This window comes from Pleurodeles waltl, chromosome 1_2 (assembly GCF_031143425.1).
Source record: "Pleurodeles waltl isolate 20211129_DDA chromosome 1_2, aPleWal1.hap1.20221129, whole genome shotgun sequence".
In the NCBI taxonomy this organism is placed as follows: domain Eukaryota; kingdom Metazoa; phylum Chordata; class Amphibia; order Caudata; family Salamandridae; genus Pleurodeles; species Pleurodeles waltl.
In genome coordinates, this window is record NC_090437.1 from 1,334,749,641 (window position 1) to 1,334,774,901 (window position 25,261).

The 25,261-nt window shown below is 51.6% G+C and overlaps 1 protein-coding gene across 1 annotated transcript in view; it reads left to right on the forward strand.

Annotated features, from left to right (window-relative positions):
* Positions 1 to 25,261, forward strand: part of LOC138251856 (long-chain-fatty-acid--CoA ligase ACSBG2-like) — a 374,130-nt gene that overhangs the window by 225,305 nt on the left and 123,564 nt on the right. Inside the window, exon 8 of the mRNA XM_069205685.1 lies at positions 24,407 to 24,588. Within this exon, the coding sequence (XP_069061786.1) occupies positions 24,407 to 24,588 (182 nt within the window). The remainder of the gene's footprint in view (positions 1 to 24,406; positions 24,589 to 25,261) is intronic.

Genomic DNA, 25,261 nt, shown 5'->3' on the forward strand with positions numbered 1-25,261 from the left:
CCTCGTTATTTGCCCACAGAATGATTAAATTATTCAAATCAAAAGGACCTCAGATCCCTGTAAGATGATGCATTAGTGCAGTACGTGCAGCTGGTGCACAGGGATACTAGGGGGACTGTACCCCAAGCATGGTTATTTTAAGTAACCAACAGGGAGGAAAAGGGATTCCCATTGTCTTGTTCGCATTAGGGCTAATTACACCTTTGCTAGGCCACTGCTTTTATTTAAATTTACATTGATTGAGCCAGTGTTCTGAATTAGCAGCCCAGAGAAGTGAAGCACACCAGGACTATAGGTGACAGTTCATGGCCACTAGAGGGCGCTGCAGGATTTACTAAATAGGAGACAGTGCGTATATCCACCACAAACTAGTTTTCATTATTTAGGTCCGAATCATAAAATGGAAAATCAACGGAATGCAGATTAAACGATTTTGTTTTAGTGCTCGAAATCGAGCGAGCCTTCCTTAGTGGCTATGCCCCTTGCAGGCTGCTGATACTGATCTTCCACTGATACGTATTTTTTTTATTATTGTCATTTAACTCAATGTGGAGGGCAATATAGCATTGGTTCCCAAACTGTGTGCGGCGCCCCTGGCTAGTTTTGACGGCGCACAGGGGAGCCGCGGCGCACAGATTGGGAACCACTGAGTTAAGGAATGCATTTTGGCTGCCAAAAACCCTGGCTCACACGAAAACTCAAAGCAGCTCGGAGCTGTCTTAACCCCCTCATTACTGGAATGGGACAAGAAAGATTCTTTTTTATAACTTTCAGTCGGGCTAATTTGCTCACGTAAATTCCTATTTTCATGTTCCAACTGCCTACATTTCTCCTGCATTTCTCTGTAAGCAGATAAAGGTATCCAGACCTTTCTGTCATCATTACTTCCAAAACACACGTTTTCTACACATGTATTTTCTTCTGTAATTCCCCAAACAGAAAACAATTCACAGTTTTTCTTAGCACCATCAGGCAGTTTAACAACACATGACATGGTCTGCCCTGCTACTGTGATTCTCCAAACAACAAACAATTCACAGTTTTTCGTAGCACCATCAGGCAGTTTAACAACACATGACATGGTCTGCCGTGCTACTGTGATTCCCCAAACAGAAAACAATTTCTGTAATTCTCCAAACAACAAAAAAACAATTACACTTTTAAAGTGTGCACTTAGAAATCTACTAACTCGTCAAACCCCCTTAATCACCTCTTAATGACCGACACCCCACGACCTCTGGTACCAATTGTAGTGCTTTCCTCTTATTTAGTTTCTAAGCACTAACATAACACAACAGAAATGCACTTCTGAGGTCAAAGAAGACTTTTATTGTTGTTATATGAATGACGAATTAGTAGCTTTCCAGTCCGCGTTAATCAAACAAAATATATCAGTTTGCAATATACACAGCAGGTTATATTTATAAGATATTGAATGCAAAGCAAAACAAATACTTCACCGTGTAGGAACTATTTACAGCTACATCTTTCTAAGGTCTGCAAGCTGATGACCCCTGTCAGCCGCGAGAAAGAGTTTCATCTACCCACACGGGATGCTGGCAGCTGGCGCCAAGCTCCAGCACGAGGTCCGGCAGATTCGAATCTGACCCTCTGCAGCCTGTTACATTCGTTACAAAGGTGTGCCCCCTCCTCTCAGACCTGGGAAACTGAGCAAGCCTTTTGGAGACTGGCCAGGTCTCCAAGACTACTCCTGTTCCCAAGCTCCAGCGGAGAGAAAAACAACACCCATGTACTCTCTCTTATCATGTCTAGTCTACTGTGAGAAAAACATCTTGGTTCTCTGGTGCAAAAACACAGCTTGGAAAAATACAGCTTGGATTCTCAACTGCAATGTCTAACTCCACGTTAAAGGCAATGGGCAGCTAACCTAAATATCAAATGCAATGTCATGTTAAAGGCAATAGGCAGCTAACCTAAATATCAAATGCAATGTCTAGTGTCATGTCAAAGCCAATAGGCATCTAAGCTGAATACAAAATGCAATGTCTTATATCATGTCAAAGCCCATAGGCAGCTGAGCTGAATACAAAATGCAATGTATAATATCATGTCAAAGCCAATAGGCAGCGGAGCTGAATACAAAATGTAATATATGATATCATGTCAAAGCCAATAGGCAGAATATCTAATAGCATGTCAAAGTCAATAGGCAGCTAAACTGAATACATCATGTCAAAGCCAATAGGAATGCAATGTCAAAGCCAATAGGCGGCTAGACTGGATACAGCATGTCAAAGCCAATAGGCAGAATACAGAATGTAATGGCTAATGCAATGTCAAAGCCCATAGGCGGCTCAACTGAACAAAACATATCATGTGCTACTGGTGAACATTGAGCAACTAATATGCGCAGTGGTGAAACACAAAGTCACTGGTCAAAACAAAACGTATCAAATGGCAGTACACCAAGTCAAATTAGTAGTTTAAAAAATGTACACAGACTGCAATGGCATGCCTGAGGAATGGCATAAGGGACTAATTCAGTGGGTGGCATAATATGTGCTGCAGGCCCACTAGTAGCATTTAATTTATTGGCCCCGGGTATATGGTCTATCACTTTACTAAAGGCTTATAAGTGAATTAAATATACCAATGAGGTGTAAGTTAATTGTACCAGGTTTAGGAGGTGAGCACAAGCATACTTAGCACTGGGTGGCAGTGGAAAAGTGCACAGAGTTCTAAGGACAAGAAAAAACAATTCAGCTAAACATGAGTGAAGAAGGCAAAAGGTTTTGGGGAAGACCACTTTAAGGCTGACAGATCTAGCAGAAACAATATCATATTAGTAAAGAACCTTGTGTCATTAGTTTAATATACAACCCTATACCTGATTACCTTAAGTTACAAGTCCTCTAACTCAGCCCTTTCTTCACAAAACTGAGATGCAGTTCCTTCAAAGTGAGTTCAATTCAGAGGAGTCCAGACAAGTTCATTCTTAAAATTTGGGGTAATAATGATTTTGAATGCTCTTGCCCCACCCCAGTTCATATAAAGTCTGCGCTTGGCCAGTATGAGAGCCACTGCCACCATTTCCTTCCTTCACTAAGGGCCAGTTCGCCGTAACCCAGCAAGGCCATTATAGGGTTTAATTTTGTCCACACCCTGTCAACTGTGTAATATGTTCAAATATGTCTTTCCACTATGTTACAGTATTAGTACACAGGACCACACCAGGAGGAATTTGTTTGCATGGTCCATCTGGCACCGGTGGCAATGTATGACCTTTCTGATCTTATACGAAACTGCCCCTTTGAGGTATAGTGGGCCTGACACAGAATTTTAAAGTATTTACATTTGTGCCTATGCTTTATGTACAATAATTTTATTTGTATACAACAAAACTTCCAAGTCACGTGTAATTCTGACCCAAGTCATATGCTCCTGCCCGTCTGAAACATCCCATGTGTACTTGCCTGAGATTATGACAAATAGGCCCTCATTACAACCCTGGAGGTCAGTGATAAAGCGGCGGTAATACCGCCAACAGGCCGACGGTAAAAAAAATTGAATTATGACTATGGCGAAAACCGCTCAGACAGACAGCCACTTTAACACACCGACTGCCACGGCGGTAGCAACAAGCACCGCGGCGGTAACTGACAACAGCCAGGCGGAAGACAGGTCAGATCATCTGCGGCGTACCTCAAGGCTCATCGCTCAGCCCGACACTCTTCAATGTCTACATGAGCCCCCTCGCCAACATCGTACGCAAGCACGACATCATCATCACCTCCTACGCCGACGACACCCAACTTATACTCTCCCTCACCAAGGACCCCGCCAGCGCCAAGACCAACCTACAAGAGGGTATGAAGGACGTCGCAGATTGGATGAGGCTCAGCCGCCTCAAGCTGAACTCTGAAAAAACGGAAGTCCTCATCCTCGGCAACACCCCGTCCGCCTGGGACGACTCCTGGTGGCCCACGGCCCTCGGCACCGCACCGGACCCCGCAGACCACGCCCGCAACCTCGGCTTCATCTTGGACCCTCTTCTCACCATGACCAAGCAAGTCAACGCCGTGTCCTCCGCCTGCTTCCTCACCCTCCGCAGGCTCCGCAAGATCTTCCGCTGGATCCCCGCCGACACTAGAAAAACCGTGACCCACGCCCTCGTCACGAGCCGCCTGGACTACGGCAACACCCTCTACGCTGGGACCACCGCCAAACGTCATCTCCGCACACCTGAGACACCTGCATTGGCTCCCAGTCAGCAAAAGGATCACCTTTCGACTTCTCACCCACGCACACAAAGCCCTCCACGACAAGGGACCGGAATACCTCAACCGACGCCTCAGCTTCTACGTCCCCACCCGCCTCCTCCGTTCCTCTGGCCTCGCACTCGCTTCCGTCCCTCGCATCCGCCGCTCCACGGCGGGTGGGAGATCTTTCTCCTTCCTGGCGGCCAAGACCTGGAACTCCCTCCCCACCAGCCTCAGGACCACCCAGGACCACTCCGCTTTCCGGAGACTCCTAAAAACCTGGCTTTTCGAGCAGCAGTAACCCCCTCTTTCCCCTAGCGCCTTGAGACCCGCACGGGTGAGTAGCACGCTTTATAAATGTTAATGATTTGATTTGAATGTACCACCCACCGTATTACAACAGGCCTATCCGCCACCTTTTCCGAGGCGGTACCAACGTCATCAAAAGCACGGCAGAAACACTGCACAGTAGTCAAAGGACTCACGTCTGGAGACTCAAGGAAGAACCACGACGCCATGGAGCCCAAGTTGCACATCTCCCCCATGATTGTGTGCTTCCTCATTCACTACGAACAGCAATGCCGGCGAAGACGACTGTCTTCGGTGAGTACTGCCGCATAGCACACAAGGGAGGGGGGAGGAAAAGAGAGTGACACACACACACAACACCCCCACCCCCAACACCATTCAAACAAACAGATGCAGTAACATTACATATACACCTCGTACCCCTCGGAAATAATGCAAAGACAAAAGGAAGTGATTAAAATTAGTGTAATAAGATAAAATACTATCAAATCGTGATTCCAAATCAAAACAGTATATACATATATACAAAGGGAGGGACACTGCCCAGTCCTCAATGTCCGTGGGCCACAGGGCCACATCACATAGGCCAAGTCCCCACTTGACTCCTGCATCAACACGGAGAGAACACCACTGGTCCTGGAGGGGGCTACATGCCCCGTGCGATGTCCTGGGGAGTGCAAGGCCACAGTCTCTATAGTCGGTGGTTTGCCCACTGCTTGGTCCTGGGGAGTGCAAAGCCACTGTCTCTCAAGTGGGTGGTCTGCCCACTGCTTGGTCCTGGGGAGTGCAAAGCCACAGTCTCTCAAGTGGGTGGTTTGCCCACTGCTTGGTCCTGGGGAGTGCAAAGCCACAGTGTCTCTAGTGGGTGGTTTGCCCACTGCTTGGTCCTGGGTAGTGCAAGGCCACAGTCTTTCTAGTGGGTGGTTTGCCCACTGCTTGGTCCTGGGGAGCGCAAGGCCACAGTCTCTCTAGTGGATGGCTTCTCCACTGGTTCTGGAGGGGGCCTTGTGCCCAGTGTGGTTCATCCTGGGAAGGATGGGGTGAGTGGATGGCTTCGTCCACTGGTTCTGGAGGGGGCCTTGTGATGCAGCACTTGGAGATTGCAAGGTCACAGTCACTCAGCTGGGTGTCACACCTACAGGATTTGCAGGCTACACTACAGCCAATGGAAGCACGACTGCACACTGCCCACTGGCGGTGACGACTGCTCAGTGATGGCAGTGGCGATGCTGGTGTCGGGCTGGGAGTGGTGGGGGGAGGCCCCAGCCCATCCTCTGCAGACTCGGATGACTGCCCACTGGGGCTGCTGCTACTGGCAGTGGTGCTGGTGGCGGTGCTGGTGGTGGTGGGGGGAGGCTGCAGCCCATCCCCTGCAGCCTTGGACGGCTGCCCACTGGGGCTGCTGCTGCTGGCAGTGGTGCTGGTGTCGGAGATGCCAGTGGTGGGGAGAGGCTCCAGCCCTTCCCCTGCAGCCTCGGATGGCTGAACCGCCATGGTTCGTGGTGGGGGCTCAGAATCAGTCCCAGCACCAGGCCTCCTGTCCTTCCTGCCTGCAGGTGCATCCCTTTGCCCTTCCCCTTGGCAGCTGGTGGTGCCTCCTTGCCCTTCCCCTTGGCAGCTGGTGGTGCCTCCTTGTTCTTCACCTTGGCAGCTGGTGGTGCCTCCTTGCCTTTCCCCTTGGCAGCTGGTGATGCCTCCTTGTCCTTCCCCTTGGCAGCTGGTGCAGACACACTGTCAGTGCTGATTGGTGGTTCCCGGGAACCTCTCCCAGCTGCCGACACTACTGTGGCCGTGGACTGGGTGGCTGAGGTGCTAGCCTGGGTTCCGACCACCCTGGCCCAACGTGAAGGACGGGGGAGGGGTAGGGAAGAGGTCAACAGCGGAGAGGAAAAGCTTCTTAGGGACACTGGGGCAGGAAGAGGGTGAAGGTTTGGGAGTGGAGGAAGAGGGAGTGGTTGTTGAGGTGTCTGTCTGCTGTATTTGGGTGCAGGTGCATGGGCTGGATGCTGTTGTGAGGTGGATGGCTGTTGGGTGTCTGAGTGCTTGCGGTTGTGTACTTTAGGAGGAGGAGGCACAGACACAGTGGGAGAGGACACATGGGACGTGTGCATGGAAGTGGGGGTGGTGACTGCCAGAGAGGGGTGTGTAGTGATAGGTGTGATGGTGATGGGGGTAGTGGATGAGGATGTAGTGCATGCAGGTGTAAGTTGAGATGCTACTGGGAGGGTGGTGGACGAGGAGGAGGAGTGGGACACAGTGGAGGCAGTGGATGTTGGCATGTCTGCATCTGGATGGTGTTTGTGTGAGTGCCTGTGGGATGATGTGTGGTGCTTGTGTTTGCCTGAGCCACTCCTGTGTGTTGTCTTGGGTGCATGCTGCTCTGACTGTGTGCTTGGGATAGGTTGGGGTTGAGGGGAATGGGACTGGGTAGAGGAAGTTGGAGGGGGAGGCTACAGACAGGGACAATGGCTGCCATCAGGGAGGAGGCCAGAGCCTGGATTGATCTTCATGGGCCGCCATGCCAGAGTGAATGCCCTCCAGAAATGCACTTGCTTGTTGCAAATGGCCTGCCAGCCCTGGATGGCATTCACTATGGTTGACTGCCCAACAGAGATGGATCGCAGGAGGTCAATAGCCTCCTCACTCAGGGCAGCAGCGCTAACTGGGGCATGACCTGAGGTGCCTGGGGCGAAGGAGATGCCCACCCTCCTGGGTGAGCGGGCACGGGAAATGCTGGGAGGGCAATACTGGGCTGGTACAAGGGTGGCGGCTGTACCTGTAGTTCGGGTGGCCACAGAGGTGCCCGCCACCACCAGGGATCTTCCATCGGAGGAGGTATCACTGTCAGAACTGTCCCCTCCTGTCTCCGCCGTGGTGCTCCATCCCACTGGTGCCCTCACCGTCAGTGGATTCAGCAACAACACCACCGTTGGCGTACACCACACACACACACACACACACACACAGGGAACAGCCCTATGCACTAAGCAATGCACTACCAGTCACAATGCTAGTCACCAGGCCATTGACAGGAATACCTAACGCCAATAGCAGCATGCCTGACACTCACAGACCCCTGCCCAGTAGTGGATGCCTACTAGCTTTTTAGGAGGTGGTGTTCATCAGCCCCTGCCCAACATGGAACCTACCCTGCAATCTGCGGCCTGGCCTAGGGGCACCCACAGGTCCACATCCCCCACCCGGAGACCACCACACCACGCGCAAGTAGTATATTATGAAACTGTACTCCCCCTCTTGTGGCTGCTGTGATGCCCTCAAGAGCCCATCTAGGTCCGGATAGGCCGCCACCAGTATGCAGGCCATCAGGGGGGTTAGGGTTCGATGGGCACTCCTTCCTTGTTGGGAGGCCATCCCCAGCTGGGCCTCAGCCATCTTCCTTGCCCAGGGTCTCAGGTTTGCAACAGTGGGTGCTCCGCCTGCCGTAGACCCCCAGGGTCCGCACTTCCTTGGTGATGGCACGGCATATACCCTTTTTCTGATGGGTGCTGACCTACAGAAAAAGATACAAAGAAAAAGGTATTAGTCATACCTCCCGGCCTGTTACACTCATGGCCCATCGTAGCCCTCCCATCCCCTTACGCACAGACATTGCCTACCATACATGCAGCTTGCTACCCAGAACCCTTCCACCAACCCCCCCTACACAAGGCCCTCACACACAGCACTCCATGCATCCATGCCCCTTGCATCGTGCTTACAGTGTACTCACCTGTTGATCTGGAGGCCCATACAGCATTCAGTACTGGGGTAGGACCCCATCCACCAGTTTCTCCAACTCCAAAGCGGTTAAGGCAGGGGCCCTTTACCCAGTGACATGAGCCATTGTCGATTCCAGACACAGGTCACAGCAGCACTTGCAGTGTAGGTCCTCTCCTGTTGAAGGTCAGGTAGCAAGTGAGTGAACAGATAGAAAATAGCGGTCACGTCTGCAGCGGTGCGTACCGTCACCGCCGGCGTACATCACCATTGGCCACTGTAACCCATAGGGCACAATGATAACCAATGAGGAGTTGCATAGCGGTACTCGACCGCCTCCCACAACGGCACACAATGTCAGCAGAATTACCTCATTTACACCTGTCCCTCCAAACAGGACAGGCGGACGCCATTTCAGGGGGGGGGGGGGCAGGCCATGGAACCTAACTGCGTCACAGCACACATAGGCACCATGTGGGCCTATCCAACAACATCCTGTTACTGTCACAACATGCAATGCAGTGTAGTGTTTGGAAATGTGGAATACTGACCAGCTGCTCCTCGTTTTGCCCCCTAGATTACAACCGCTGCGGATGAATAGGAGATAGAGACATCCCTCTGTGTACAGACCCCTAGGGGACTTGTCAACAATGAAGGACAGGCACATTATCCTCACCTATAGACTTGACAGGGCCACAATCACAGAGCTGTGTGCCCAAATGGAGCCTGTCCCGATATGTGCTATCAGTCACCCACCAGGATCCCCCCTCTTGTGCAAGTCCTATCTGTGCTCCATTTCTTGGCAACTGGCTCCTTCCAAGTGACAGTGGGCTTGGCAGCAGGAATGTCACAGCCAATGTTCTCAATAGTGCTAACGAGAGTGTTGTCTGCCCTGATTAAACACATGCGCAGCTACATAGTTTTCCCCCAGGTGAGTGATTTTGCCACAGTGAAAGCTGACTTCTATGCAATGGGACATATCCCCAACATTACTGGGGCAATTGATGGCACACATATTGCATTTGTCCCCCCCCCTGGAGAAATGAACAGGTGTTCAGAAATCGAAAGAACTTTCACTCGATGAATGTGCAGATAGTGTGCCTGACGGACCAGTACATCTCCTATGTCAATACAAAGTATCCTGGCTCTGTGCATGATGCCTATATCCTGAGAAATAGCAACATCCCATATGTGAAGGCACAACTCCAGAGGCACCGGGTGTGGCTAATAGGTGAGCCCTGGTTCCCAGTCCGTGGATGGTGGTGTATGGGTATGGTGTGGGCCCTAAGGGTTACTGTGTGTTTAAAAGGTGTCCCTCGATTTTTGCAGGTGACTCTGGTTGCCCCAGCCACTGACCCCAGTGAGGAATGCCAGGACAAGGGCAGAGAAGTGTTACAATGAGGCACATGGGCGAACAAGGAGAATAATGGAGAGGACATTTGGCCTCCTGAAAACCAGGTTTCGGTACCTGCATCAAACAGGTGGATCCCTGTACTACTCACCTAAGAAGGTGTGCCGGATAATCGTGGCATGCTGCATGTTGCATAACCTTGCCTTAAGACTGCAGGGCGGTCATTACAACATTGGCGGTAAAAGCTGCTTACCGCTGTGCAGAAGACTGCCAACACACCGCCACCGCCGCAGAAAACCACCACAGCTATTATGACCCACAGCATGGAATCCGCCAAAATTCAGACACCCACACAAGTCCGCCACACCAAAGGTCAGTGATAAACTGGCGAAAACAAAACCTCCACCGTCACGCCAACAGAAATACGCCCACACTATCACGACCCACGAATCCACGCGGCGGCCTTTCAGCTGCGGTATTCCATTGGCGGTACACACCTCCGCGCTCAAAATACACACACACATACAAAACACAGCCACATTGGACAAATTGAAATACACACACCTGATACACATACACACACCACTCCCACACACCCAATACAATATAAAACACACACCCACATCACCCACAAACCCCTACGACCAGAATTGCGACAGAAGCACAGAGAGAGACACCACCATCAACAATACTAGCATCCACAGGCACACAACACCATCACCCACATAACTTCCACGCACCTCACACAACACCCCACTACATATCAGCACACTTATCACCACACACACCACCCCACACATCACCCACACCACCCCATGGCACGGCAAAGACACCCCAGGTTCTTGGAGGAGGAGCTCAGGGTCATGGTGGAGGACATCGTCCGGGTAGAGCCACAGCTATTCGGATCACAGGTGCAGCACACCTCAATTGCAAGGAAGATGGAGCTATGGCGAAGAATAGTGGACAGGGTCAACGCAGTGGGACAGCACCCAAGAAATCGGGAGGACATCAGGAAGAGGTGGAACGACCTACAGGGGAAGGTGCGTTCCGTGGTCTCAAGACACCACCTTGCAGTTCAGCGGACTGGCGGCGGACCCCCACCTCCTCCCCCACAACTAACAACATGGGAGGATCAGGTCTTGGCGATTCTGCATCCTGAGGGCCTTGCAGGAGTAGGTGGAGGAATGGACTCTGGTAAGTCAAATCTTAACTATTACATCCCCTACCCTACCTGCATGCCAGCTCATACCCTCACCCTCACCCCCATCACTCTAACTCTTCACAAGTGTCCCAACATCACAAGCCACACATCCTAACACCAAGCCCTGGATGCAACAACAAAGCATGGACACCCATCACTAAAGCATGCCCACTGAACATACCCATACACCCCCTAAACCATCATCACACAAGGTCCCACACAGGAATGCAAGCACTGGGGTACACGGTCACCCACCCATTGCACACCATGGCACACACAGATGTAATAAACATCCTTTTATACCCCTGCAGGACCCCTACCCAACGTCACCGGACAGGAGGGTCCACACATGTCCACACCACCAACAGAAGAGGCCCACAGTGATGACAGCAGCTCTGTCCAACTGGATCTAGATGACCAGCCCGGCCCATTGGGGACTTCGGGACAGTCGGTTCCCCTCACCCAGTCACAGGCCACCACAGAGCTTCCCCCATCTGGAAACACGAGCGCAGCACCCACCCAGCGGTTCCATACCAATGTCCCCAGGACACGTCAATCAGCAGTGTGTCCACCACTCCAGGGAACCCAGGCTAACCCAGCTCCCCAACAACAACAGGGACCTGGGGGCAGTGGTAGTGGGCACACGGTCCAGGGGACGGAGGCCCAGGAACAAAGGGGAACTGGGAGGGCTGCTGTGCGACAGGGGACGGACAGGCCCAGGGAACCCACTCTCCACAAGGCCCTCTCCAACATCATGGGAGCCTACCACAACTCCCAGGAGACGATGGCAACGGTACTGGCCATGTTTCAGGAGACCCAGCGCCTGCAGGAGGAACAGTATTTGGGCTTCAGGGAGGAACTTAGAACCATAAATTCCACCCTGGGCACCATCGTAGGGGTGCTGAAGGAAGTACTCAACACCAGGAGGGACACTGTGGCACTACAAGGGGCCCCTGACACTAGCCTGGACGATGAACTGCCCACCACCTCCGCCGGTGCTAGTGGACAGGAGGCACCGCCACAGGACCACCACACCAGCACCCCACCCCCTGCAGAGGGAGAACCACCTCGCAAACGGTCCCTGAGATCCAGGCAAAGACAGAGAACGATGCCAAGACCCCTGCCAAGAAATGAGACCACCCTGAATGTCATCCTACTGTCCCACTTTGTCACCCTGTCCATCCTTTAACTGGCCCAGCTCCACTTCCTATGACCATTTGGGCAATGCACCTGTGAGACTAATAGACTGGACTCTGCCATGGACATTCCTCCGCCATCAGCCCTCACCATTTTGCTACCCCCTCCAATATTGAGCACTAAAATAAACACGTTTAAAACACAAAACAATCTGTGATTTCGGAATACTATATTAGCAATTACTGTGGCAAAAAGCTCTTTCATTTGTAATGTCAACATACCTATGTCACACAGCTGTATTCCATGAGGAATCAAAGCAGATGTCACACATTGGGACCCACATCTGTGAAATCGTAAGGGAAAGTGACAACTCAGTGACCATACACTGGGTGAAAACGACAGACAGTAGAGAGGTAGTAGTGTTTAAGTACATGTAGTAGGCAGGTTTGTATTCTTACCTGTGTTTCACTGGAAATATTGCTGGATCACTGAGTCCCTGTTGTCCATGTCTTCTTCTTCTGCTTCCTCGTCTTCACTGTCCACAGGCTCCACAACTGCAACAACACCGCCATCTGGACCATCCTCCTGCAAAAAAGGCACCTGTCGTCTCAAAGGCAAGCTGTGAAGCATACAGCAGGCCACGATGATCTGGCACACATTCTTTGGTGAGTAGAATAGGGATCCACCTGTCATATGGAGGCACCGGAACCTGGCCTTCAGGAGGCCAAAGGTCCGTTTGATCACCCTCCTAGTTCGCCCATGGGCCTCACTGTAGCGTTCCTCTGCCCCTGTCCTGGGATTTCTCACTGGGGTCAGTATCCATGACAGGTTGGGGTAACCAGAGTCACTTGCAAATGGCGAGGGACAACTGTTAGACACACACTAACCTGTAGGGATATCCCCAGACGCCCATTCCCACTGTCTTGCTTCCAGGTGCTCACCTAATAGCCACACCTGGTGCTTCTGGAGTTGACCCATCACATAAGGGATGCTGCTATTCCGCAGGATGTAGGCGTCATGCACTGAGCCCGGGAACTTGGCATTCACATGGGAGATGTATTGGTCTGCCAAACATACCATCTGTACATTCATCGAATGATAACTCTTCCGGTTTCTGTACACCTGTTTACTCCTGTGGGGGGGACCAAAGCACATGTGTCCCATCAGTTGCACATATGATGTCGGGGATATGTCCCAGGGCATAGAAATCACCTTTCACTGTAGGCAAATCCTCCACCTGAGGGAAAACGATGTAGCTCTGCACAGTTCCTGGAGTGTGGCACAGTCAAGCCTGTAGGTGATGATCACATGTCTTTCCTCCATTGTCGACAGGTCCACCAACGGTCGGTACACCAGAGAATGCCGCCATCTCCTCACATGTCCCAGCGGAAGGTGCCTATGAAAGACAACAGCGAGGACAGAGTCAAACAACTCAGAGGTACGTACCCACAGCTTACACAGAACACCAATCATAATCCAAAAAGTGGCCTGTATGTGTGTTGAGTCTAGGCCTAGGTATGTGTGACGCAGTTAAAAATGAAGCCATGTGGGCCCCTGAAATGGCGGCTGCCTGACCTCTAAAGCGGGACAACTGGATGTGAGATAACTGCGCTGGCGTTGTATACCGTTGCGGTAGGCGGTCGAAGACCGCAGCGCAATTGTGCATTGGTTAACATTGGACCCTATGGGTCCCAGGAGCCAATGACGATGTACGCCGGTGGTGACGGTACGCACCGCCGCCGACGTGACCGCCATTTTCTATCTGTTCAATCACTCGATACCTGATCTTCGACAGGAGAGGACCTACACTGCAAGTGCTGCTGTGACCTCGGTCTGGAAGAGACAATGGCTCGAGTATCTGGGGAAAGGGCCCCTGCCTTCACATCGGAGGAGTTGGAGAAACTTGTGGATGGGGTCCTCCCCCAGTACACACTACTCTACGGTCCTCCAGACAAACAGGTAAGTACACTGGGAGCCTGCTGTATGGGCTGTGCCTGTGTGGAGAGGGGTGGATGTAAGAAGGAAGGGGGGAGAGTGCAGCGTGCATGAAACAACGGTGAGTGCATGTGCCACACAGCAAGGGTAGGGATGGGGGCCAATGACTGTGACGGTGCAGTTGGTAATAAGTTTCTCTTCCCCCTGTACAAATCATGTCGGTCAGCGCCCACCAGAAAAAAGATAATTGGCGTGCCATCGCCAAGGACGTCCGGACTCTGGGGGTCTACCACAGACGGAGCACCCACTGCCGGAAAAGATGGGAGGATATTCGCCGCTGGAGCAAGAAGACGGCGGAGGCTCAGCTGGGGATGGCCTCCCAACGTGGGAGGGGTGCCCATCGCACCATGACCCCCCTGATGTTCAGGATCCTGGCAGTGGCGTACCCGGAGTTGGATGGGCGCTTGAGGGCATCACAGCAGCCACAAGGGGGTGAGTACACTCTCATCCTGCTGATTTTGCGCACAGTGGAGGGGTCTGGGTGGGGGAGGTGGGCTGTGGTTTTCCCTAGGCTAGGGCGATTTTTTGTGGTCTCCCAGTTCTTGTGTGCATTAGCATCATCAGGCGGAGGATCAGTGGCACCGGCGCAGGAGGGAGCTGCATCCCACATGGCCCTGGAGGGCGAAACTACGGACTTGGAGTTCACCAGTGGGACGGAGGGCGAGGGGAGCTCCACGGCAGGGACAGGAGCAGACACCAGCGACACGGACTCGTCCTCTGATGGGAGCTCCCTTGTGGTGGCGGCAACATCTGTGCCCCCCGCATCTACAGGTACAGCCGACACCCTCCCTACCAGCACCGCCCTCCCAGCAGCCCCTCAGCCTTTGCCCTGTGCCCGCTCACCCAGGAGGGTGGGCATCACCTTCACCCCAGGCACCTCAGGCCCTGCCCCAGTCACCCCTGCTGCCCTCAGTGAGGAGGCCATTGACCTCCTCAGGTCTCTCACTGTTGGGCAGTCTACCATTTTGAATGCCATCCGGGGTGTAGAAAGGCAGTTGCAACAAACTAATACATTCCTAGAGGGCATTCATTCTGGTCAGGCGGCCCTTCAGCGAGCTTTTCAGACTCTGGCCTCAGCACTAATGGCAGCCATTGTCCCCGTCTTTAGCCTCCCCCTCCAACTTCCTCTACCCAGACCAATCCCCTGTACCCCAGCCTATCCCAAGCACACCTTCAGACCAGCATGCACACACGTCAACACACAAGGTAAGCTCTGGCAAACATAAGCACCACACATCCCACAGGCACTCACGCAAGCATCAAACACATGCAGACACACCAACATCCACTGCCTCCACTGTGTCCCCCTCCTCCTCGTCTCCCTCCTCCCTCCCAGTCTTGTCTCTACTCACACCTGCATGCACTACATCTACAGTCATTACTGCCATCACCAGCACACCCACCACCACACCCCGCTCACGTGCAGTCACCACCCCCACTACCATTCACATGTCCCCTGTGTCCTCTCCCAGTGTGTCTGTGACGCCACCTCCCAAGATACACAAACGCAGGCACACACCCACCCAACAGCCTTCCACTTCACGACAGCCTCCAGCGCATGCACCTTCACCCAAAGTCAGCAAACGAACACCTCATACAACCACAACCTCTTCCTCCACTCCCAAACCCCCCCAGCTACCTGTCCCAGTGTCTCCCAAAAACTTTTCCTGTCCAACCTTGACCTCTTTCCCACACCTCCCCCACCCCGTCCGTCTCCTAGGTCCCGAACTAGCACCTCAGCCACAAAATCTCCGGGGCCAGTGGCGCCTGTAGTCACCAGGAATCTGGAGTGCACCGGCCACCAGGGCAGCCAGTGTGGCACGGAGCCACAGCACGGACAGTCCCCCATCTGTGAAGCATCAGAAGTTGGCCAGTGCCCAGCGGGAGAGGGGGAAGACTCCAGCCACCAAAGCCGCTCCCACGGGGCCCGGTGGGAGTCAGCTGCAACACCTTCCAAGGTGGGGAAGGGCCACAAGAAAGCAGGAAAGTCTGGGAAGAGCAGCACGGCGGAGGAGACCGCCATCATCCCCGCTGCCCAGGAGGCCACAGCAATCATCCCCGCTGCCCAGGAGGCCACAGCCATCATCCCCGCTGGGGTAGAGAGGACCGCCAGCACAAGCCCCGCTGGGCTAGAGAGGACCGCCAGCAGCTGAGTCACTGCAAAGGAGCCCACCGCCTCAAGCACCGCTGAACAGGGCACCGCCGCTCTAAGCACCGCTGAACAGGGCACCGCCGTCTCAAGCACCGCTGAACAGGGCACCGCCATCTCAAGCACCGCTAAACAGGGCACCGCCGCTCCAAGCACTGCTGAACAGGGCACCGCCGTCTCCAGCACCGCTGAACAGGGCACCGCCATCTCAAGCACCGCTGGCCCATGAGTGCCAAGGGCACTGACGCTACTGAGTTCGTCACGGGCAGAACCAGTGGAGAGATACATCCACTACCTCTGTCCTTAGCAGGATGAAGCACTCTGGGCACAAAGCCCCCTCCAGAACCAGTGGAGAAAGGCATCCACTACCTCTGTCCTTAGCAGGATGAAGAACTCTGGGCACAAAGCCCCCTCCAGAACTAGTGGAGAAAGGCATCCACTACCTCTGTCCTTAGCAGGATGAAGCACTCTTGGCACAAAGCCCCCTCCAGAACCAGTGGAGACTGTTATCCACTTGAGAGACTGTGGCTTTGCACTCCCCAGGATTGAACAGTGGGCAACCCACCCACTGTAGAGACTTGAGAGACTGTGGCTTTGCACTCCCCAGGATATGGCAGTGGGCAACCCACCCACTGTAGATACTTGAGAGACTGTGGCTTTGCACTCCCCAGGATTGAACAGTGGGCATGTGGCCCTCTCGTGGATTTGGCGTTGTGCACTCAACCGGCTGAGGTGCCCCCCCTCCCCCTGAGGTGCCTGTTTTCTTGCTCTCTGATGCCCCTGCAGTGTTCTCTCCGTCATGGTCGGGGATCTTGTGTGGGCCTCGCCCATACTGTGGGCCCAGAGTTCCACAGACTTAATTGGAGCACTACCTGGATTTCCATGCTTGGTGTATATTTTGTTAATGGTGTATATATATTTTTTTGCATACTTGCTTTTAATATATTTCTATGGTTACACTCATTTCCTTTTGTCTTTGCACTCTTCCGGGAGAGTTGGGGGGTGTAACTATCAAGTATAAATATGTATTAGTGTGTGTGTTGTAGTGGGTGAGGGTGGGGGTGGGGGTATTGCATGTGTGTGTCCCTGTTTTTTCCCTCCCCCTCCCCTGTGTCGTAGGTGCAGTACTCACCGTGGTCTTCGCCGCCGGTGTTCGTGCTCCTGGTAGAGGAGCAGGAAGACTATCGCAGGGAGAATTTGGAGTTCCATCTCCATGGTGTCCTAGTTCCTCGTGGGGTGTGTAGAGGTGAGCGTTTTCCCTTCAGAATCCTGTTTCCGCCGTGTTTTTATCCACAGTGAATCCGCCCCGGAAAAGGTGTCGGATTGGTAGATTGTGATACTGTGGGCGGTACTTTGTCCTCCGCCTGTCTGTTGGCGGTGACCGCCGCGCTATTTGTTTGTACCGCCGTGGCGGTCGGAGTGTTAAAGTGGCTTTCTTTGATGGCGGTTTCTGCCACGGTCGTAATTGCAAATGTTTTACCGCCGGCCTGTTGGCGGTCTTACTGCCACTTTAACACCGACCGCCAGGGTTGTAATGACCACCCAGGTGCCTTTTCTGCAGGAGGATGAGGCTGGAGATGGGTGTGTGGCAACAGTGAAGATGAGGAGGCAGAGGATGAGGACAACAGAACAGCTATTATATGACAGTACTTCCAGTGACACACAGGTAAGACACAGTACCTTTACTTTGCATTGACAGTTTTGTATTTGACATTGCACATGGCATGCAGATTCTCCCAATTCTATGGCCACTTACTGTACCCCTTGGCATCTCTATTTTCTGTGGCCCCCTCTGGCACCTGGTGTGTTGACTGCAGCCAACTACAGGTCATTCCTATGTATACATTACTGTTCAGTTGTATTGCAGTGTTTAAACCTTTTTAAATGAATACATAGTTAAATCATTTGACATACCCCATACTATTTTTTCAAAGGGTGTTTATTTAAGTGCTAAGAGGTAGAGGGGGATGTGCAATTGGCTGGGGGGATGATGGAGGTAAGTCTAGGATAGAGTCCAGTCTATTTGTATCACAGGTGCATTGTCCAAGGGGGCATAGGAAGTGGAGCAATGGCAGTTCAAGGTGGACAGGGTGACAGAGTGGGACACAAGGGTGACAATCAGGAGAGTCTTATTTCCTGCCGGTGGTCTTGGCAATGTTCTGTGGCTTCTGCCTGGATCGCAGGGACATGTTTGCGGGGTGGTTCTCCTTTTGCAGGGGGAAGGGTGCTGGTGGCCTGTTGTTCCTGTGGCTGGGCCTCCTGTCCACTAGCGGCAGCGGAGGTGGAGGGCTGTTCATCGGTGTGGCTATTGTCAAGAGCCCTGTGGTGTGCCACTGCCTCCCTCATGGTGTTGGCCATGTCTGCCAGCAAACCCTGCAATGGTGACCAGGGTGGTGTGGATGTCCTTCAGGTCCTCCCTGATCCCCAGGTATTGTCCCTCCTGCAGCCACTGGGTCTCCTGCAACTTGTCCAGTATCTGGCCCATCGTCTCCTGGGAATGGTGGTATGCTCCCAGGATGTTGGTGAGTGCCTCGTGGAGAGTCGGTTCCCTGGGCCTGTCCTCCCCCTGTCGCACAGCAGTCCTCCCAGCTTCCCAGTTGTCCTGTGCCTCTGTCCCCTGAACCGTGTGCCCACTGCCACTGACCCCAGGTCCCTGATCAGGACGTGTTTGTGGGGTGGCCTGGGGTCCCTGTAGTGGTGGACACACTGCTTATTGACGTGTCCTGTGGACAGCAGTATAGGCCCGCTGGTGGGTGCTGTGGTGGTGTTTCCTGAGGGGGAGGCTCTGTGGTGGTATGGGACTGTGCCTGGGTCACCGACTGTCCGGAGATCCCTGATGGGCCAGGTTGGTCATCCTGATCCAGGCGAGCAGAGCATCTATCAACACTGTGGGCCTCTTCTGTGGGGGGTCTGGAGGTTGCTGGCACCTCCTCTTCGGTGACGCTGGATGGGGTGACTGTGGGGATGTAAATGCAGTGTTACAGTTTCTGCATGTGACATCTTGTGCATGGGTGTGTTGCCCTGTCAGCTTTGCCTTGTGTGAGCAGTGATTATGTGGGCTAGGTGATTCTCTCTAATGTACAAGCTTTAGTGATGGGTGTCTATGCAGGTTCGTGATGGAGGTCCATGCATTGGTGTTGCATGCAGGGCTTGGCATTGGGATGGGTGGTTTGTGATGGTGGGTTACATGTGAGGTGGTGGAGTGATGGGGGTGAGGGTAGGGGTGGGGGTATGTGATGGCATGCAGGTAGTGGGGGGTGATAGTAGTAAAGAGTTGACTTACCAGAGTCCAGTCCTCCTGCTACTCCTGCCAGGCCCTCAGGATGCAGTATTGCCAAGACTTGCTCCTCCCATGTTGTTAGTTGTGGGGGAGGAGGTGGGAGTCCACCACCAGTCCTCTGTACAGCTATCTGGTGTCTTGAAACCACAGAACGCACCTTCCCCCATAGGTTGTTCCACCTCTTCTCGATGTCGTCCCTTGTTCTGGGGTGCTGTCCCACGGCGTTGACCCTATCCAAGATTCTCTACCATAGCTCCATCTTCCTAGCAATGGATGTCTGCTGCACCTGTGACCCGAATAGCTGTGGCTCTACCCGGATGATTTCCTCCGCCATAACCCTTAGCTCCTCCTCTGAGAACCTGGGGTGTCTTTGTTTTGCCATGGGTGTAGTGTGAGTGGTGTGTGTGAGGGTGTGTGGGGTGATGTGTTGGGGTGTGTGCTGAGAGGTGTGTGGAAGGTGTATGGGTGATGGTGTTCTGTGGCTCTGGTTCTGTGGTGCTCTTGGTGTGTCTCTCTCAGTTGTCAATTTTTGTTAGTCATAAAGGGTTGTGGGTAATGTGTGTGTGTGTTTTATAGTGGTGTGGGTGTGTGGGTGTGGTGTGTGTATGGGTGTCAGGTGTGTGTAGTTTGAATTGTCCAATGTAGTGTTGTTTTGTATGTGTGTGTGTATTTTGAACGTGGCAGTATGTGCCGCCAATGGTTTACAGCGGTTGAATGTCCGCCACGGTGATTCGTGGGTCATAATATTGTGTGCGTAGTTCTGTTGGCGTAACGGTGTGGGTTTTGCTACCACCAGTTTATCACTGACCTTTGGGCTGGCGGACTTGTGTGTGTGTCTGTATAGTGACGGATTGCTATGTGTGGGCCATAATATGGGTAGCAGTAAACCGCTGCGCTGGCGGTATGTTGGTGGCAGTCAGCATGGCGGTAAGTGCGACTTACCGCCAATGGCATAATGAGGGCCATAGTATACAGACCCATCTGATGCTTCAGAAGATCTAACTATCTGGATCAGTGGCTGGAAATCGAGTGGTTCAGCAGGGAAACCCAGAGTATTTCCCAGGCAGTGTGCCTGAACCTTAAGTTAGTTAAAAATATCCAGTGGCATTATCTTGCATTTTGCCTTAAATTGTGTCAGTGTTAGAAACCCACTGGCCATGTATAAAACAATATGCTGCTTGTACTTCATGTTATGACAAATCTACTTCATATGATGTGTAGTGTTTTGGTAAAGGCATAGAGTGTTTCCAAGTACCTAATGCCAGAGAGTAGACTTATTTCTCCACTGTCAAGGACACTAGCTGATAACACACTAGGTTCATGAAGAAGCAGTCTGGTGTTTCTGTCAATTTGCCACAATGGTGTGTCATGAACTGCACACCTCACTCATGGCAGACTTTTTAGTGCTAATTTCAAGTATTGCCCCATCAAGAGGAATCTTGTTTCAGTGTATGGGTGATGTTCGATATCCACTTCTAACATCTTATCATCACTGAGTAGGCATACATGCACGTCATTCACACAATCATTCCAGATGAACTCTCAATAAATGTAGGATGTGTTCAGCTGCAAGCTGGTCGGAGCAAAGGTCCTCAAACAAAGGATTCATGTACCTTTAAGGTATTTGCCCTGTTAGATCCAGAATGTTCAGCATTTTCATTTTGAGTATAGAAACAGAGAAGTCAGAAGATTTGGCACTGATGATGAGCGGTAGGGAACTGTAAGAAGTTAGATTTGGCACTCATGAGTGGCAGGGAACAGTGAGAAGTTAAAAGATTTGGCACGTTTTATGAGTGGCAGGGAACAGTGAGAAGTTAGAAGATTTGGCACTGATTATGAGTGGCAGGGAACAGTGAGAAGTTAGATTTGGCACTCATGAGTGGCGGATAACAGTGAGAAATTAGAAGATTCGGCACGTATTATAAGTGGCAGGGAACAGTGAGAAGTTAGATTTGGCCCACATTATGAGTGGCAGGGAACAGTGAGAAGTTAGATTTGGCCCACATTATGAGTGGCAGGGAACAGTGAGAAGTTAGAAGATATGGCCCTCATTATGGATGGCAGAGAACAGTGAGAAGTTAGGTTTGGCACTCATTATGAGTGGCAGGGAACAGTGATTAGTTAAATTTGCATTCATTATGAGTGGCAGGGGACAGTGGGAAGTTAGATTTGGCACTGATTATGAGTGGCAGGCAACAGTGAGAAGTTAGAAGATTTGGCACTCATTATGAGTGGCAGGGAACAGTGAAAAGTTAGATTTGGCCCTCATTATAAGTGACAGGGTACAATGAGAAGTTAGATTTGGCACCCATGAGTTACAGGGAATAGTGAGAAGAGAGAAGATTTGGCACTCATTATGAGTGGCAGGGAACAGTGAGAAGTTAGAAGATTTGGCACTGATTATAAGTGACAGGGAACAGTGAGAAGTTAGAAGATCTGGTCCTCATTATGAGTGCCAGGGAATAGTGAGAAGTTAGGAGATCTGGCCCTCATTATGGGTGGCAGGGAACAGTTAGAAGATTTGGCACTCATGAGTGGCAGGGAACAGTGAGAAGTTAGAAGATTTGGCACTGATTATAAGTGACAGGGAGCAGTGAGAAGTTAGAAGATCTGGCCCTCATTATGAGTGACAGGGAACAGTGAGAAGTTAGAAGATGTGTCACTGATGAGTGGCAGGGAACAGTGAGAAGTTAGAAGATTTGAACAGTGAGAAGTTAGAAGATTTGGCACTCATCATAAGTGACAGGGAACAATAAGTACCACCCTGGACTAATGTAAGTTTCATGGTGTCTCTGGGCTGAAATTACGGGGTCTGTAAACTCGAACCGAAAACATCCGGGACCAGAGACGAGCTGGGATCGCAGGCAGGTAATGGCCCAGTCTCCCAGCCGCCCTGTAAACCTTGACTGGGGCAGCAACAAATGCTCCCCCTGACTTGCTCTCTACATCATGTCCTCCACTGCACAGACCTCACAAAAGCCCCTGCACCCATTTACCACCTGCTTCATGCAGACTGTTACATCCCCAGAAGTAGGAAAACAAGCACATTTAGCCCTGGTCTGTGTTATTCCCTATTCAGGGAGACGTAAATGGTACTCCCTGGATTTAGATGTGGGGTTGACTGACAGGAATCATAGATGTTAGCCCTCCGGGGAACTGAGGACCTAGGTTAGTTATGTATCTGTGGTTTCACAATGATGTCAGGGTTTGAGGAGGGTGTTAGCCACATTTCGGTGATGAAGGCAACATCCAGGTCGTGTGTGGTGATGGTGTCTCAGATTTCCTTGGCGTGTTTGCATAAGGAGCGGGTGTTTAGCAGGATGCACTGGAGTGGTGCTTGGTTGTTTGCAGTCTTCTGTGTGGGTGCAGTGTGGGCATTAGTGTGCACAGGTGTCAGATTTCCTTGGCGTGTTTGCATAAGGAGCGGGTGTTGAGCAGGATGCACTGGAGTGGTGCTTGGTTGTTTGCAGTCTTCTGTGTGGGTGCAGTGTGGGCATTAGTGTGCACAGGTGTCAGATTTCCTTGGCGTGTTTGCATAAGGAGCGGGTGTTGAGCAGGATGCACTGGAGTGGTGCTTGGTTGTTTGCAGTCTTCTGTGTGGGTGCAGTGTGGGCATTAGTGTGCACAGGTGGGCCCACATTGCAGAGCAAATGGCAGTGTAAGCAGGTGAAGGGTCCTTTGGTTGAGCATGAGGAGGCCGTGAAGCAGATGTTGATGGGGGGCCTGATGTTCAGCACCTGGACCTCCTTGGTGGTGTAGTGGTAGAGGGTGGGAGGACCAGGGGCCCTGGCGCTGGCCGCAGTCCAGTCGCAGAGGGGCGCAGATGGATTTGCCTTTGGCTTGGCTGTTCTTCATCCTTCATTATATGTCCTGGGAGGTGAGAGGGGCTGGGTTGGGAGGTAGAATGGTGGGAGGGTAGAAGCGGCAGTGGTGCGAAGGAGGCGTCGACTGGGGCATCAGCAGACACTATCAGGCTCAGTAATACAGGAGGAGCTGTTGCAATCAGGCTCAGGAATGCAGGCAGAGTTGTTGCAAACAGGCTTTGGAATGCGGGCAGAGCTATCACAATCAGGCTCAGGATTGCGGGTGGAGCTGCCAGCGGCAGGTAGGAGGGCAGTGATTTGGCTGGGGAGCTGTGACTGGCACAGTGGGTCAGGCACCTCTCACCGAGGCTACACTGCGGCCTCCTTTATATGTCCTGGGGAGGTCAGAGGGGCTGGGGTGGGAGGCGGGAGGGTGGGTGCGGCAGTGGCGCAAAGGAGGCATCAGCAGGAGCATCAGCAGATGCAATCAGGCTCAGGAATGAGGGCGGAGCTGTCGCAATCAGGCTCGGGAATGTGGGCGGAGTTGTCAGCAGCAGGCAGGAGGCCCGTGGAGCGGCTAGGATGCTCTGACTGGCCCAATATGTCAGGCACTTCTCACGAGACCATGCTGCAGCCTCCATTATAAGCAAATCACATTTGGCATCCACAATTATGCTGTTATTAAACATTGCCGCAGGTGAGCTCATATGTGCTTGAATTCAGTCTTTGAATCCAGTGTTCACCACCTTTGTCGCAAATAGGTTGTGGGTAAGTACACTGCAATAACCCAGCAACTCAGTGATAAGTTTAAAGAATGATTGAAGTAAAATTATGAGCAGTACAGTACAGCCCATCCATCTGCAAATGCCTGAACTGGCAAGCATACTTCTACAGCAGGAATGCAGAACAGCAAACACTTTTGGAAGATGCACATAACAGATAATGTATAATGTAATTGTGAAATATACAATAAGCTTACTCAGAATACCACACACTACCACCTTTGCTTAGCTCATTTATTTTATTGCCTTTCTGTGTTTAGTGCAACATCCCTCAGGTTTTGCTTTTATTGGTATGCATCACTGGTCACACAATACTAGCTCATTTCTCCTGAGTCAAAAAACTAGTGTTAGATAAGAACGCCTTTAGTTAAAAATCTAGGGCAGGTAGAAATCGTACACCTGTGGAAGATAAAAATCTGTACATACTCCAGACATTTTATTCTGTGCTTTTACCACTTGCAGGATTCTGTGGTTGATACCATCCAGGAGGTGCGCCCCACGGTGTTCTTTGGGGTTCCACGGACATGGGAAAAGATTCAAGGGGTGCTGGTTGATGTGGTATCCAAGTCAACTTCCATGGAGAGGTCTATCAGCACTTCAGCCGGGGATCCTAGCTCAGCAACCAACCTCAAACACATGAATGGGTATGTGACCTGAGGCACAGAGATGTGTGATCTGAGGCACAGAGATGTGTGATCTGAGGCACGGAGATGTGTGATCTGAGGCACGGAGATGTGTGACCTGAGGCACAGAGATGTGTGACCTGAGGCACAGAGATGTGTGATCTGAGGTAAAGAGATGTGTGATCTGAAGTAAAGAGATGTGTGATCTGAGGAACGGAGATGTGTGAATTCATCTATTAAGTTGGACTGCTAGAAGCTGATGCATAAAAATATGGGCGACTTCGATAATAGGCAGGCATATGGAGGAGCTTGACAAGTCAGAACATATGTGTGGCAAAGTCAAAAGTACTGGTAAATCAGAAAAGACCATAAAGTGCCCCCACCTATAGTTTTAAGTTCACTACACCAGAATACAGCTTCTAGGCACTCAAACCCACTGAGCCACGTAATCTGTCTACAACACATGCCACTAAATATCAAACGCAAGGGGAGCATTTCTCATAAAGCACATTACTACATAATATCACAAATTGTATAGCAACAATTTTATTATACTTATTCTTCATATCGAATCTAAAAAGAGTACTTAATAAATATTAGTCTTCATAAATCGCATAGGTCGTCATTGCTACAGTACAAGGGTTAACTAATAAGATGCAAATTTAAGTGCTGCCCAATTTTTGTATCACTGTCC